We start from the raw sequence: 16,282 nt of genomic DNA on the forward strand, positions 1-16,282 counted from the left end.
CTCTACACCTCACCCAGACACAGCTTTTCACCATTTCTTGAGTCTTTAATTTCCAGAGGTAGGCTCGCAAAAACTTGCAGGTCTCCTTCCCTCTCTTCCTTCATCTTTCTGTTTGATACATGTTCTGTGTTGAGTGCTTGGTTTGGCAGACATTTTGCGAGATGCAGATAACACAGAGGTGGGCAAACCACAGCCCTGAATTCTGAAACTGTGTGGATAAGCAGTTGTACTCTGTGTGGATAAGTAGAGGCTCAAGCCAGGTGCCTGGAACCTGTGAGGCCAGAGCGGAAGGACCAGTTGCTGTCGGGCCTTAAATGCCTGGTTTAAAGTTGATACAATTCTGTGTGCTGTGGAAAGTGCTCAGAGGTCTATAAAAAGGTAAGAATTGACTTTCATTAAGGGTATACTGTATGTATTATTTTTTTCTGACAATTTCAAAGGACTTTTACAGGCCATTTAGGAGGGGATTATTCAGCGTTCCTGTTCACTTTGTCGTCTTCACTCAAAGTCATGCACATTAGATACTTAAAAAAACATAAGAGCATCATTTTGGTTCTAACACTTTCGTTATCGCTCGCTTGCTTTACTTGTCATTTGCCGCGAACTTCATTAGCCCCGCGGGTTAAGCCCACGGGCGGCAAATGCCTTTTGAGAGGTGGAGTATCCAAGTGCAAGGTTTTATCTGCCTAGAAGTCCACTGCCCACCAATCTCATTGGACAAGATTCAATCTGTATCTTTTCGTATTACCCATAATCAGATTTTCATAGAGTAAAATAGTTATCGCACTCACTGTTATGAATTAAGTCACACGTATACAACTGATGGAAAACTTGTTCCCTATGAGTACTCAATTTCCAATTCGTTCAAAACATCAGAAATTTTGTACAAATCTTTTCGTGTATTTTCTGCACTAAAGTTCTCTGAAAAACAAACAACAAAAAACAAAAACAAAAACAAAAAGGGTATACTGTAGTTTCTCCAAGTGTTAACTGTTAGCCAAGTCCCACCCTTCAACACCTGAGGCCAATTAAAAGAATGCGGATCCTAAATCTACGGAATCACAATGTCTAAGGGCGGGGCCCAGAAGCCAGCAGTTTAATCATGAATATCCCCAGGCCATTGTTATGTATACTTAAAATTTGAGAGCCTCTGGACTCTCCAACCTTTTCTCACTTAGCTTTCACCTGAACCTGAAGTAGGTATTATTATCATCCCTATTTTACAGAGCAGGAAGTTGAGGCATAAAAAGGTTGACTAACTTGCTAAGGCCACACGGAACTAGGGTTGGAATCTAGACCAATCTAAACGCAGCTCTTAAACAGCACAGTACAGTTATCTCCTGTTGCTAAATGATTTGTTGCTAATACTTCAACAAGTACTGGACTTGCAGTTTGAAGACCCACTAAATTTAGTCTGGTAAACTTGGACGATTCACTTACATTTTGAATTTCAAGCCCCTCGCGGGTTAAATACGGGCCAAAACACCCCCACCTGTGAGGTGACCTGAGGGGCAGGGCTGGGCAGCAGGCGTGGAAGGGCGGCGATCGATGACTCCGGCGCGCCGCTGCCTGTTGGATTGGCTCGAGCCTCTCCCGCCAGCCCTGTCCTACTCCCGCGCGCTCCGGGGCCCGCCCCCGCCGCCATCTTGGTCTAGGAGGGAGCGGGCCGCACGCGTGAGTAAACAGCCGGAGCCGGGAAAGTCGAGGTCGGGCCGCGTCCGGGTGCTGCAGGGCAGCGGCAGAGAGGACGCAGGCCTGTCTTCGTACTTGGGGGTGAATATCGGGGTCACGGTGCTAGGCCGCGGGGAACCGTCAGCCTGGCGCAACCTCCGCCCCCTCGCGGTGAGACGCCTCGCTCCCCGGTCTTCTCCCGCCGCCGCGCCGGTCTTCTCCCGCTGTTGAAAGCTGCCCGGGAAACTGGTGGCGGGAGCGGGCCCTGGGCGGAGCGCGGCGTGGGCCTGGGTGCGTGTTGCGGCGCGCAGGCGGAGGTTAGGACCTTGGGTTTGTGCGCCAGGGGCCCGGGGCGTGGACGCGGTGGCTCTGGGAGGGCGGGGGCGGGCGCGCGGGTCTGGGGCCCGTACTCACGCGGGGCCGCCGCGGAGCTGTTTCCATCGGTCACTGGATTGTCTCCTCTTCCGGTCCGGGCCTCAGCGGGGGGCCGACATGACGGCCCCGGGCCGCAGCCCCCTCGTGCCGCTGTTGGAGACTTTGGAAGACCCTTCCGCCTCCCATGGAGAGCAGACCGACGCTTACCTGACTCTGACCAGGTGAGGCCTGCTGGGGGTTTGGGGTGGGGCGCCCTGGCGGGTCTTGGGGAGGAGATAGTCCGGGTGGGGCACGCGAAACGAGTTTGTGTATTCTGGAAGTCTGGCAGCTGCGGGGACGCCGGGGTGGCGAGTGCTAGGTGACGTTCCCGGCTGCGGGGGCTGCTGCCCTTAAGGTGCAAGTTTGGAATGAGGAAGCCTGTACGTGTGTCTTGCAAGCGAAGGGTTAAGACAAGTTTGGTTGGAAGGGAGCGTGCTGGAGTAGTGGTTTTTCAGCGTAAGTCACCTGTGTTTCGGCACAGTGGGGGAACCCACAATTGGTTTTTTAAGAGAGCGATAAACCTAGTTCTCTTTTAATCGCAAATGCTTCCCACGTTTTTTTCTTCCCCCTGCAGACCATGTTTTTCTGAGTTAAATGTAGTTTGGAAATTGCAAGGAAAGGGTAACAACTGGTACAAAACGATAAAGATTTAGTAAGTTTCTAAGTTTGTAACTAGGGGTAGATTTCCCTGTTCCCTCTTCACATAGGGAAGCTGTCAAAACCTGTGTACAGTGTGGATGCACAAGTTATTCTGAGGGTTTCTTCGCATTTATATTCTTATATGTTCTTAAGCATCTTAAGCACTGGGTCAGTTAATTTGCCCGTGTTCTAACATAATGTTTAAAAAGATTATGCAGGTGTTTCATAGTTCATTTTTATGTCTGCTATTTGCATAAATTTGTGTTCTTTCTGCTTTTCTGAAGTCGTATGACTGGAGAAGATGGAAAAGAAATCATTATAGAAATTGAGAAGAAACTTCCTCAGCTATTCAGAGTTTTAAAGGTATGTATCTTTGTTGTAAATAGTAAATAGTTTTTACTTTGTGGGGAAAAACAGGTTTTGCCAATTAACTCAAACTTTGAGTCTAAAATAAAATAACAGCAGGGTTATTATAGTACTACTATGAGGACTTACAATGTATCAGGTGCTATCTTAATTATCTTGTTTTCTCTCACTTAATCCTCCCTGTCCCAGTGAGGCTAGTCTTTAATCCCCACTTTGCAGAAGAAATTAGTTTAACATGCCTAAAGTCGGCCGTGGCCACTTGAATCCAAAACTTGCACTCTTGATAGGAAAACAGTGATCAGAGATTATTTAATCTGTTTTTTTTCTCCTTTTGTAGGAATGTACTTTTAAATAAAATGAATCTGTAGTTTTGTCATTGGTCTACTGTATGGGTAACATTCATTTTTTTATCTTCACTCACCCTTAGTTTTTGCCACTCTTGCTTAGTTAACAAACCGCTATGGTTATCTTGTTTGCTTGTTTATAGGGAGGTTGTGTAGTTTAACATCAAACTGAGGACCTATGCTTTTGTCGTCACTTGAGTATACTGTGCCTTTGTGACTTGACTTTCCTTAACACGTAACTTAATTTCCTTGTTTCTAGAATGAAGAGGTTGTACTAAATCTCCAAAGTCCCTTTGAGTTCTTATTTTTATGACCCTGTTTTTGTGCTTTTAAACGGAAGTATTCTGTCAAGATGTTCATTGTACATTTTACCATGATTTCGGGCCAAATGTTGAGGCATTGGGGGTACTGCCTTGCCTACCCTTAAGTATTCCTGCTATAGTCATCAGTGGTTTTTGTTCATGTAAGCAAGAACTTTATTGTGTAGTAGGTCAAGACTTGTTAATAGTATAAACAATATTAAAGATATTATTTATTGTCCCATTTTTCTTCATTGTCATTTTCCACATTCTGGTAGTGTATTTGTTGTGATGAAGACATGCATAATGTCTTTGGTATTTGAGAGCATGTAGGATCAGAAACTCATTTGCATGCATTTTGAGTCAAGTTGCATTGTTTGTAAATAGGGTTTGTAACTAAAATGCCTAATTATTTAGAAGCATGTGGGTGGTTAATGATAGGAAAATCAAAAGTTGATCACACACATGTTAGCTACTATCTAGGAGATATAGTAGTAGTTCTCATCGTCTTAAGTGTTTAAGACTTTGTATCTCAGGGTTTAGTATTTTGGATGTTTGGTTTGATTAATTATGAAAGGGGTGCTCCAAGCAAGTGTCTTGTTCTTATATTTGACTACTAACATTTATCATTCTTCTCTGTCAAGAGTAGCAGATAGTCGAGGATTCCTTGGATATTGGATTCAGAGAAATGGGGGGATTTGAAGATAAATCACTTTGGAATGGGAAATGGTACCCAAGAATGCAGGGTTACAAGTAAATGTAGGGTTGGGGCATATGGCAAGACTCCCTTTGACAGGTTTGGGATTTTATAACTTTCACATATAGAATATGCATTGGGCTTTGAATTCCATCTATTCCAGATGGTCATGGACTCAAATTCTCCTGTCTGTGAAGTATTGAGATAATGCTTAAAGGTCCTAGCACTTCAGCTACTTAGTAAATGTTACACTCCAGCTCCTTCCCTCTCTGTGCTAGAGGTGTTGCTCTGCTCCATAGCTAATATGTCAGCTTTTGCCTTTGAGTCTTGCTTTCTTTCTGTGGAAGGGTTTTGCTCCTACTCTTTGTTTCCTGTCTAGTGTCTTCAACATCTTCCATTTGTTGGCTTTTTTTTTTTTTTTTCTTTCAGATGTGTGGAGATGTTCTTTTCCTTTTAAGAAAAATATTCTTTATTTAGCTGATCTCTACCTAGTTTCCGTCTTTCTTTGCCAAGGTGTATCCATGGCCTCCTGATCTCACTCCTTTTTAATCTGCTCTCAAAGATTTGTTGATTATTGGGATTAAAATGTAATTTTTGTTTTTAATCAACTTTTGCTGTCTAAAAATTAATTTACAGTTGTACTTGTTTGTAACAAATGTTATTTTGTTTTCGAAGACTCACATTGCCAGTCCAAACTCAGAGCTCAGTAGTGCTGCTCTGCAGGCCTTGGGGTTTTGCTTATATAATCCGAAAATTACCTCTGGATTATCAGGTAAATTTATTGTGATACAATATTTTTAGAGTTTATAGTTTGATACTGTTAAAAGTACTGTTATCTCTCTATTAGTTTCATAACCTGTAGTTTAGGATTTGCTTTTGAGAAAGTGTTTAGGTTATATCATTGTTGGAAGGTTTCTTTTCCTTAGATGTAGTTCTGACTTTGATACCATGAAGTTTGCTGTAAAAGAAAATAAAATAAGGCTATTTAAAAATAATTGTTGAGAAAACTGAACCTTGTCCTTCATAAAAACACACCTGCTTTGGAAGTTTATAATTAGATGGAATTAATTTTGGAAGTTAGATGGTCATTTATTTTACACAAGCATGTGTTAAGGAACATGCTGTAATTTGAAAAGTTCTTTCACCTAGTGGTAAATGAGATAATTTGGAGCTAAAAGTGGTAATGAAAGCACAGGATCTGATGCTTTTCTGAGTTTTCAAGCATCCTTGGCCCTCTGTATCCTTGGATGCAGAACCCATGGATGTGGAAGGCATAAGGGACTTGAGCATTTCCTGGATTTTGATATTCCTGAGAGGGGGTCCTGGAACCAGTTTCCCATGGATATCAGGGGAGGATTATAATCTTAATTATTGTTCTGTAAGTAGCTTGTCATGGTAAAGGAAACCTGGGAGGTGATCTTTAGAGAGAGGAAATTAGGAATAGGGATTAAAGATATCAGAAAGTTGTTACCATCTTTTTTTCTAAGGAAAAAGTTTCGGCTTTTTTTTTTTTAAACTTCTTTTTTTTAATTTTTATTTATTTATTTATTTATTTTTAATTTATGGCTATGTTGGGTCTTCGTTTCTGTGCGAGGGCTTTCACTAGTTGTGGCAAGGGGGGGCCACTCTTCATCGCTGTGCGCGGGCCTCTCACTATCGCAGCCTCTCTTGTTGCGGAGCACAGGCTCCAGACACGCAGGCTCAGTAATTGTGGCTCACGGGCCCAGCCACTCCGCGGCATGTGGGATCCTCCCAGACCAGGGCTCGAACCCGTGTTCCCTGCATTAGCAGGCAGATTCTCAACCACTGCGCCACCAGGGAAGCCCTCGGCTTTTTTTATATAGAGAAATGTTAGCAATCTAAAGTAGGAGTTGTTCATTTTGGAGCAGAGATACAGGATTCATAATGTCTTGCCAAAAATTGACTTGTATGTTCATACCTAATAATAAGACCTTACAGAAATATTTTAGTTGAAAAATATCAGATTTGGAGGCTACTATCTGTTTTCTCTGAGAATACCTTCCCTCTGACCTGAGTTTTGTGTTTTGGGAAGAAGTTTGATATCAACATTGGTTCTCTGGTCCTTTTCTCTGGATATGCATTTAATTTTTTGACACTGAAGGGAACAGGATTTTTCTCTGTTTTACTGTTAGAGATTTTAAAGGATGTAAATGATTCCACATAATTAAAACTGCTTATTTTTCAGAGACAAATATTCAAGAACTGCTTTCAAAACTGAATGATATTGTTAAGAATTCAGATAAAAATGTACGTACTAGGGCACTTTGGGTGATATCCAAACAGACGTTTCCCACTGAAGTTGTTGGCAAAGTAGTGAGTATAGTTTTTGTATATGTCTTCTTAACCACATGCCAGTTAAAAAATTCAGACTTATTCGATTTGTATTTATTTGGTTCTGTCTTTCAGGTATCTAGTATAATTGATTCATTAGAAATAGTCTTTAATAGAGGAGAGATGCATTCTGCTGTTGTGGATTATGAAGCATTAAATGTCGTCATAAGGTATGAGTTTGGATGCTATGGAATTTAGAAGAAGTTTCAGTAAATTTAGAGTTTACTTTAAGGAGTAGTCTTTTGGGACTTGAATTTGAGTTAAACATTAAAAGAAGGAAATGTTTTCTAGACTAAAAGTCAAAAAGTAACAGGAAGAAGGAAGTAGATGTGCATAAGTTACTAGGTTTCTTTGTTTTTACTGAGACAGTCTTTAAAATACAGCCTTGGTTCTGCTGCTGCTGCTAACACAGTTCTGGTTTTAAAAATTATCTCTGTTAAAGCTTTTGCAAGAGTTTAAAAAATAATACGGACTTTTACGTGGGCTGTAGCGGGCATTTAGGAAAACATTAAACAACTCCTAGCAGCAGATGAGGGGAACAGGAAAATCCCCTATCTTCTTCCTACACATCCTTGCTTTTCATAATGGATGTGCTGACAGCATGAACTGTTGATGTGCTTTGTCTTAACTTGTTTTTCATTCTTTGAAAGTTTTCTTTAGTTGTTGAGCTATATGTTTTAACTACTTAGTGTTCTGATGCCCTGATTGATGTTCACAGTGTATCATGGTTCTCTAGCTGTCCTGTCCTATAAGAATATTGAATTTAATTCTGTAAAAATAATTAGTATTTAAATTTTTTTAATCTGAAGGAAAGATGATGCGTTCTCCTTATTTGAAAAGTTTATAAAAGTAATAGGGAAGTCTACAAATGAGCAATTAAAAATTAGATCTATTTTTGTGTGTGTATATATGTGTATATAGTATTGTAAAACAATTGCACCATACTATGCATATTTCTGCGTACTTGTGTACTGTATATTTTCCTGGTACTTTAGACATAAAAGGTGAGGTCAAACTAATTTAGTCATTGTTTTCTCTACACAGGCTAATTGAACAAGCCCCAATTCAAATGGGAGAAGAGTCAATTAGATGGGCAAAATTGGTCATACCTTTAGTGGTTCATTCGGCCCAAAAGGTACATTTGCGGGGAGCTACTGCTCTAGAGATGGGAATGCCGTTGTTACTTCAGAAACAACAAGAAATAGCATCTATCACAGAGCAGCTTATGACTACCGTAAGTAATACTTTAAGGATTTTTTGGATACTGCATTGTAAGGTTTTGCACCAAGCTGAGGGCTCATATTGGTGTAATTGCTCTGTGATCTAGGAAGTTCCTCTTTGAATTAAAACAAAGAATTGTTTAAGTTAATGTAGTCACACTGATCCTATATTATAGTAAGGAAGAGAGCTGTCTATTCAGTGTTATTACAATCCAGGTATTTTACCCCATCTCCAAAGAATGGTGATTGCAAGAAATTGCATTTTTGGAAAAGGGAGAACATTAAATGATTCATCGCTATCTGGATTGTTATAGCATAATCCCAGTAGATACAAATTTAATGCACACAAGTGCATCTAGTGTGTACAGTTACCTAAAGTTATTACTTGCCCCAGGTTTTAGGTTTTTCAACCTTTCTCAACATTTATTGAGCACCTGTTATATACTGGACATTGTTTTAGGTACTGTGTGTATAGCAGTGAACAAAAGCAACTTGTGGAGCTTATTTTCTAGTGGGAGAGATAATAAAGTATATAGTATATTTAGTAAAGAGCATTAATGGAAAACAGCAAGGACTGGATGGAAAGTGCCATCGGAGAGGAAGGGTGAGGTGGTCAGGGAAGGAAAAAGAATAGGTTATTTGAAAGGTGATTGAGGGCGGTATAGGAGTTAGCTACCTGAATAATACGCAGTAAGCTCATTTGAGGCGGGAGGAACCATGAGCGCAAAAGGCCTTGCTCTGATATGAGAACTTGGTTGTGTTCAGCGAACGCTGGGCAGTAGGATAGAGTGATGAGGATGAGAGGAGGAGGAGATGATACCAGAAACAGGGCCAAATCACATAGGACCTTGGGGGCCATTTTAAGGCATTTGGTTTTTACTCTGGGTTATATTGAAAACCATATTTGAAGCTTTTGAGTCTACGAGTGATATGCATACTTACTTTGTTTTTAAAGGGATCACTTTGTCTGCGTTGAGAAAAAACTCTACGTAGGAGCAGGGAGACTAGTTGGGAGACATTACAGTAATCCAGGAGGTGGTGGAGACGTCCAGATTCTAAAACCTGGGGTTTTGTTGATTAATTTTTTAAAATTCAGGATGCCTCATGGTAAGGTTTGGAGTCTAAAAGTGACGCCAGTGTCTTTGTAAGTTTTTTTATTGATAAATTTATTAATTTCTTAAGAGCATATACAGTCAACCCTTGAACAACTTGAGTTTAATCCTTGTATAATTCATCGTCGGCCCTCTGTAATCGTGGTTCCTCTGCATCCTTGGATTCAACCAACCACGGACTGTGCAGTACTGTAGTATTTACTACTGAAAAATATCCGAGTATGAGTAGAACGCACAGTTAAAATTCACATTGTCCAAGGGTCCACTGTATAAAATTCTTAATAAATTTGAACTTAAATTTTCTCAGATGTGTTACCCATGAAGCTATTAATTTTTAAAGTTAGAGTGAGTGGTTAAAGCATTATCATTTGAACTCTAATGATATGCAAGCTGAAGTTTTTAGGGGAAAGTATATTGGTAGGGAAAAAAACTGTGTTGATGGATGGAAGAATGGCCAGATATGTGGTAAGACAAGCATAGTAAAATGTTAATGGTATTTATACTTGGATATTTACTGTAAAACTCTATCAGCTTTGCTATATGTGTGGAAGTTTTCCTGATAAAATACTGGGAAAAGTTACTTGGCTGAGAAGATCAATTTAATACTGCATTCTTTTTCTTTCCAAGAGTCTTTTTGGTAAATATTTTTGCTTTGGTTTTCAGAAATTACTTTCGGAACTCCAGAAGCTATTTATGAGTAAAAATGAGACTTATGTGTTAAAATTATGGCCTTTGTTTGTCAGACTTCTTGGGAAGGTAAGTACACAGTTAATGAACAGTTTTTACATGCCAGACCCGTTAATTTCTTAACTTTCCATAGTACAGTTGATCCTCATTATTCATACATGCCATATATGAAAATTACTGAAATTTATTTGTTAACCCAACATCAGTATTTGTGCTGCTTTTGCAGTCAATTGTAGGCATGTGTAGTGGCAAAAAAATTTGAGTCCTACAGCATGCATGTTCCCAGCTGAGGTTGAGCAAGGTTACATTCTGCCTTTTTGCTTCAATTCTTAATGTCCTTTAAACAAATGTCCATTTCATGATCCATTTAATGCCACATTTTTCACGTTTCGTGCTTTTTCTTGGTGATTTCAGTTTTAAATGGCCCCAAAGTGTAGTGCTGAAGTGCTGTCTGTGGTTGCTAAGCAGCGGAAGGCTGTGATGTGCTTTAGGGGGGAAATACATGTGTTAGATAGACTTTGTTCAGGCGTGAGTTACAGTGCTGTCTGCTGTGAGTTCAATGTTAGTGAATCAACAATATATATTAAATAAGATGTCTTTAAACCAAAACAAACATAAAACAAGGTTGTGTGTCAAATGGTTGATGAAAATGTGATCAGAGGCTTGCAGGAACCTAACCCTGCATTTTCCCTAGAAGCCATGGCTCAGTATTTGCTAATACAGTGTCAAGGCAACTTTATAGAACAGAACTATGGTGAATAATGAGAATCAACTGTATGTTCTATCTTTAAGCCAGGTTTTTTTTGAGGGGGTGGAGTTGTGATTTGCTTTATTGTGATAAATAAACATAATTTATCATAACCATCCTAAGTATACAGTTCAGTGGCATTAAAAGCATTTACAGTAGTGTAAACATCACCACTGTCTACACCCAGAACTTTTTCATCATCCCCAACAAAAACTATACATGTTACATAAGCAGTGACTCCCTCTGTCCCTCCCTCTGCAGCCCCTCGTAACCTCCATTCTGCTTTTTCTCTGGATTTGCTAATTCATAAATTTTGATCTTTGATCCATTTCGAGTTTTAGTATATGGTGTAAGGCAAGGGTCCAGCTTCATTTTTTTTGCACGTGGATACTCAATTTTCCAAGCACCATTTGTTAAAAAGACTTTTTTGTTGAATGGTCTTCGCACTCTTGTTGAAAATCAGTTGACAGTGTATGTGAGAGTATTTTTGGATCCCTATTCCATTGGTCTATTATGTTTCTCCTTATGCCATTACCATATGCTTTAATTACTGTTGCAGTAGATTTGGAAGTCAAGGAAGTGAGTCTTCCAACTTTATAATTTTTTTTTCAAAATTGTTTTGGCTATTTGGGGCTCTTTGCAATTCCATAATGAATTTTTGAGGATCAGCTTTTATTTTTCAGTGAAAAAGGCCTTTGGAATTTTGATAGAGATTATGTGGAATTTGTAGATTGCTTTGGGTAGTATTGACATTTTAACGATATTAAATCTTCCTGTTCATGAACACTGGATGGTTTTCCATTTATTTAGGCCTTTTCAAATTTCTTTCAACAATACTTTGTAGGTTTTAGTTTAAAAGTCTTTCACCTCTGATTAGATTTATTTCTAAGTGTTTAATTTTTTTAGGTGCTATTGTAAATGGAATTGCTTTCCTGATTTCCTTTTTAGATCATTCATTGCTGTTGTATAGAACCACAACTGATTTTTGTGTGTTGGTCTTGTACTCTGCAACATTGCTGAAATGAGTTTATTGGCTCTAGTAGCTTTCTTGTGGATTTTTGTGAATTTCTAAGCCAGTTGTTTTTGTTATATTTATATGCTGTTCAGCTTATGTGTGGACTATAGTCACTTATGACTATTAATGTTCTTTTTGTGTATTTTTTCTTGGGATGCATTGTTTACTTGTCATTTATGCATCTTTTACTTAACTATTTCCTGCCTGTTCCAGTGTATTTGAAAAGATTATTAGTTTGAGTTTCTTATTTTTCTTTAATATTCAGATTTTTTCATATGAATTCCTTTTTTAATATGTTGGTAAAATTTGGAATTTATCACATTTCTGATATTCTCTGATGTTTTAGAAATGTTGTGTATTATGCATTATCTATTTCATGGAGCTTTATATTTTGTGATCTAGAATTTTGAATATGCATACAAAATTCAGTACTTTAAAAAGTTTAAATTCCTTAGATTTTACATAGTTAACACTGGGTGAGTTAGATAAATGAATGATGATAGTGCCTATATATTGTTTCAGGTAGGTAAGTAACTTCTTAATGATTCTTCCTTTTTAGACCTTGCATCGAAGTGGGAGTTTCATCAATTCTCTATTACAGCTAGAAGAACTGGGATTTCGTAGTGGAGCACCCATGATTAAAAAAATAGCTTTTATTGCTTGGAAGAGTTTAATAGATAATTTTGCTTTAAATCCAGGTAAGTAATATTTAAAAATTCGATTTTTTATGACTTAAGATGAAAAACGAAGCTTTTCTGATTTTTTTTGGGGGGGGGCTTTATATTGAATATTTACCTATATCATTGAATATTATTTTAGGGGAATAAATTTGTAGCTAAAAGTAGAATTCAAAGGCCAGGCATTATTGAAAATCACAGATATAAAGTTTATTTTACACTATTTCAAAAACTGAACAAAGTGACAGATGCTGTTTGTGGCTTTCTTAGTGAATTCCAGCACTTAGTTGAGCATTTTACATACTTCTCATTTAATCATCACAGTAGACCTTAGATGGTAAGCATTATTGCTATTTTCGAAAGATTAAGTAGTTCATCAAAGGTCACACAGCCAATAGATGATAGCAAACAATTGTGATTGCTATGAAATCAAAGTATCAGAGACTGAGGAACTTGTTTTCAGGATCTTTAGAACAGCGCCTGATAGTGGGCTAACATTAATATGTAGAAGTGATTCCTTTTGATGTACCTTACCCTTATCTTTTTATTGTCCACTGGAGGTGCTTAATATATATATGTGAGAAAGTATTTCACCCAAAAGTGGGTCAGTATGAGTACCTCCTTAACTGGGTAGTTAATCTTAGGTATAATTGATAGTTTACAAGATCTGCTAAATAATGTTGATTTCATCCTATGTTTTCCCTTGCCAAAGACCATTAATCCCTTTTAAAATGTGTTTTGTAAATAACTATTTGCATTAACTACAACTACTTTTACTGAAAATATTGCCAGACACAGATTTTAATTGGAAATGTCACCTTTTTTTGGTTATTGTTTATGAACCTCAGTGTGAGGTATCCAGGATTAAATCTGTTGGAATTATGTATAGTTGTGTTAAAGCGTAAAATAGGAGTGCCTTGAAGATAAATAAAATGCTGTCTCATTTGAAATAAGTCAAGAGCTAGAGAGTCTGTGACTGGTATTATGGATCCAGGAAGTCGTTAAGGAATCAGATGCCCGTCTTTTTCTGTTGTTATCTTCAGTATGCCTTAATTGCAGACTACAGGAAGGAGGGGAAGGCAGAAGGGGCAAAAATGAGCTTCTTCGCAGCTGAGTCAGCCATCTGTAAACAACATTTCAGAAATTCCACATACAGTTCCACTTAAAAATCTCATTGGGAGAATGGCTAAATGGGAAACTAGATAAGGTAGTCAAAGAGTAGACACCCATCACTGTTCTGAGTGAAGGCAGATCTTGTAACTAAAAGAGAATGGAGTATTGCACAGCAGTTGTTGGTATTCTCCTCCTCTCATAGATAGGAGTTCAGAAAGGATTAGAGGATTTGTTTCCACAGTGGTCTGGCTTTATTTTCTTCTTATAAAAATGTTAATTGAAAGCCAAATGGCAGAATACTTGTAAGAAACATTGATCAGTGTTGTTCCACCGAATACATGACTTGACAGATGCTTCACAATCCTTTTTAAGTCTTTTTGATAAGTTGATTGAGCACAGACTGTATTATTTTATATATCCTCCTGTCACTGATATAGTAAACACTTCTGGTATAAATATTGTGTTTAAAGAAGTATTTAGTGTTTGTGTGGAATTTAAGCAATCTGATTATCGCTAATGTACAGTAGACCTAAATATAAATGAATATTTAGATTTCCAAAATCTCATTAATTGCACCAACAGTTAAAGTGTTTGATAAAATAAATTACTAGTAAATTTTTTAAATGACAACTTTTTTTGAGGTAAAAATATGCCTCTATTTTTTAATCTGTAAAATGGGGATAGTGAGAATACTAAAGCAGCTTAGAAAGAGTTTCTCAACATTTTAGCATATTAGGCTGGACAGTTTGCTGTGGAGAACTGCCCTGTGCGTTAGAGGAAGTTTAGCAGCATCCCTGGGATGCAGCCCACTAGATAGGAGTAGCAGTCTCCGTATCCCTGCCTCTCAGTTATAACCAAAAATATTGCAGACATTGCTGAATGGTGGAAAAATCACCCTTGGCACACAGTATCTAATAAATATTAGTTATTATTTTTTAAAATAAGCCTTAAGTCTTGTGACCTGGTTGTACTAAAGTTTGTCAAGATGAAAATTTTGGGTAGAACAGGAACAGCCGGTAATTAAAATTTTTTTTTTAAATCTATTCTCTTGCTATAGTAGGCTGTTGCATACTATCATTCTTAAAGTTTAATCTTTACCTCTTTAATGTTTTTACCTGGGTGCTAATTTTTTTTTTTTTTTTTAAGAAATACTATGTAGTGCAAAAAGATTGAAGTTGTTAATGCAGCCTTTGAGTTCTATCCATGTGAGAACAGAATCTCTAGCGCTGACAAAACTAGAAGTCTGGTGGTATTTATTGACGAGACTAGGACCTCATCTTCCTGCTAATTTTGAACAGGTAACATTACAAGTGTTGTTTACAATACTTGATGTGTTTTTTTTTTTATTAATGTGTTCTTAGATTCTTACCAATCTAATCTTTCAGTGCTGTTTTTGTTGTGTTAGCAGAGCACATTATATAAAAGATTTTTTCACCCAGACACAGAACTTGAGTTCATTTTCCTCAAAGGATAGTCTCCAATCGTCTGAAATGGAGCATCTAAAACGTTTTTAATCAGTAACACTCAAATATCTATTCTTACTCTAGAGGCATTATGAAAGATTTTTTTTAAAGGAATTGCATGTGACTTAGAATATAAAATTGAGAGTAGAGTCAGCATTACTGAAATAGAAATCATGTGCTACACAGAGTTGGATCAATTCTAATTTTTTTTTTTTTAAAATTTTTATTTATTTATTTATGGCTGTGTTGGGTCTTCGTTTCTGTGCGAGGGCTTTCTCTAGTTGCGGCAAGTGGGGGCCACTCTTCATCGCGGTGTGCGGGCCTCTCACTATCGCGGCCTCTCTTGTTGCGGAGCACAGGCTCCAGACGCGCAGGCTCAGTAATTGTGGCTCATGGGCCTAGTCGCTCTGCGGCATGTGGGATCTTCCCAGACCAGGGCTCGAACCCGTGTCCCCTGCATTGGCAGGCAGATTCTCAACCACTGCGCCACCAGGGAAGCCCAATTCTAATTTTTTGTATCTCCTTTTTCTAGGCTACATAGTGATAACCAATCATTTAATCCCATTGTAGCTTTTCATTATTGTTACACATGAGTTTTACAGATTCCTTTAGATTTTGATATCCTTGCTGCATTTAAACATAAAAGCTTAATCTTATTTTTGTTTAAGTAAAAAAGGGTAGCCCTGATAACTCCTTTTATCTTTTTTTAATTTATTTTTTATTGAAGTACAGTTGATTTACATGTTGTATTAGTTTCTGGTGTACAGCAAAGTAATTCAGTTATATACATACATATATATTCTTTTTCATATTTTCCATTGTTGTTTATTACAGGATATTGAATATAGTTCCTTGTGCTATACAGTAGGACCTTGTTGTTTATGCCTTCTATATATAATAGTTTGCATCTGGTAATCCCAAACTCCCATTCTTTATTTTCTTTTCGTTTTGTTTATGGTTTCCTTTACGGTACAGAAGCTTGTAAGTTTGATTAGCTCCCATTCGTTTATTTTTGCTTTTATTTCTATTGCCTTGGGAGACTGACCTAAGAAAACATTGCTACAATTTATGTCAGAGAATGTTTTGCCTGTGTTCTCTTCTAGCAGTTTTATGGTGTCATGTCTTATATGTAAGTCTTTATTTTGAGTTTATTTTTGTGTATGGTGTGAGGGAGTGTTGTAACTTCATTGATTTACCTGTGGCTGTCCAACTTTTCCAACACCACCTGCTGAAGAGACTGTCTTTTCTCCGTTGTATATTCTTGACTCCTTTGTCAAAGATTAATTGACCATAAGTGTGGGTTTATTTCTGGACTCTGTATTCTGTTCCATTGATCTATATGTCCATTTTTGTGCCAATACCACGCTGTTTTGATAAGTTTGTAGCTTTGTAGTATAGTCTGAAGTCTGAGAGGGTTATGCCTCCTGCTTTGTTCTTTTTCCTCAGGATTGCTTTGGCAATTCTA

The 16,282-nt window shown here is 38.0% G+C and overlaps 2 protein-coding genes across 7 annotated transcripts in view; one reads left to right on the forward strand and one right to left on the reverse strand.

Moving 5' to 3' along the window:
- The window catches only part of NMI (N-myc and STAT interactor), a 115,769-nt gene extending 114,195 nt beyond the window's left edge, over positions 1–1,574 (reverse strand). The window contains exon 1 of the mRNA XM_036857104.1: positions 1,441–1,574. The gene's annotated coding sequence lies outside the window, so the exon portion shown is untranslated. The remainder of the gene's footprint in view (positions 1–1,440) is intronic.
- Positions 1,575–1,628: 54 nt separating this feature from the next.
- The window catches only part of RIF1 (replication timing regulatory factor 1), a 54,553-nt gene continuing 39,899 nt past the window's right edge, over positions 1,629–16,282 (forward strand). For 3 of the 6 annotated variants that reach the window (XM_036857102.1, XM_036857098.1, XM_036857101.1), the window contains exons 1-10: positions 1,629–1,674; positions 2,152–2,267; positions 3,009–3,087; positions 5,106–5,202; positions 6,637–6,764; positions 6,858–6,952; positions 7,827–8,016; positions 9,778–9,870; positions 12,124–12,262; positions 14,501–14,652. In XM_036857102.1, coding sequence (XP_036712997.1) covers positions 2,164–2,267; positions 3,009–3,087; positions 5,106–5,202; positions 6,637–6,764; positions 6,858–6,952; positions 7,827–8,016; positions 9,778–9,870; positions 12,124–12,262; positions 14,501–14,652 — 1,077 coding nt within the window. In that variant the 5' untranslated portion in view covers positions 1,629–1,674; positions 2,152–2,163. Of the gene's footprint in view, positions 1,774–2,151; positions 2,268–3,008; positions 3,088–5,105; positions 5,203–6,636; positions 6,765–6,857; positions 6,953–7,826; positions 8,017–9,777; positions 9,871–12,123; positions 12,263–14,500; positions 14,653–16,282 lie in introns of all 6 variants that reach the window. The other 3 variants (XM_036857097.1, XM_036857099.1, XM_036857103.1) reach the window with 2 other exon arrangements.

The sequence above is a fragment of the Balaenoptera musculus genome, chromosome 7 (genome assembly GCF_009873245.2).
Source record: "Balaenoptera musculus isolate JJ_BM4_2016_0621 chromosome 7, mBalMus1.pri.v3, whole genome shotgun sequence".
Taxonomy (NCBI): domain Eukaryota; kingdom Metazoa; phylum Chordata; class Mammalia; order Artiodactyla; family Balaenopteridae; genus Balaenoptera; species Balaenoptera musculus.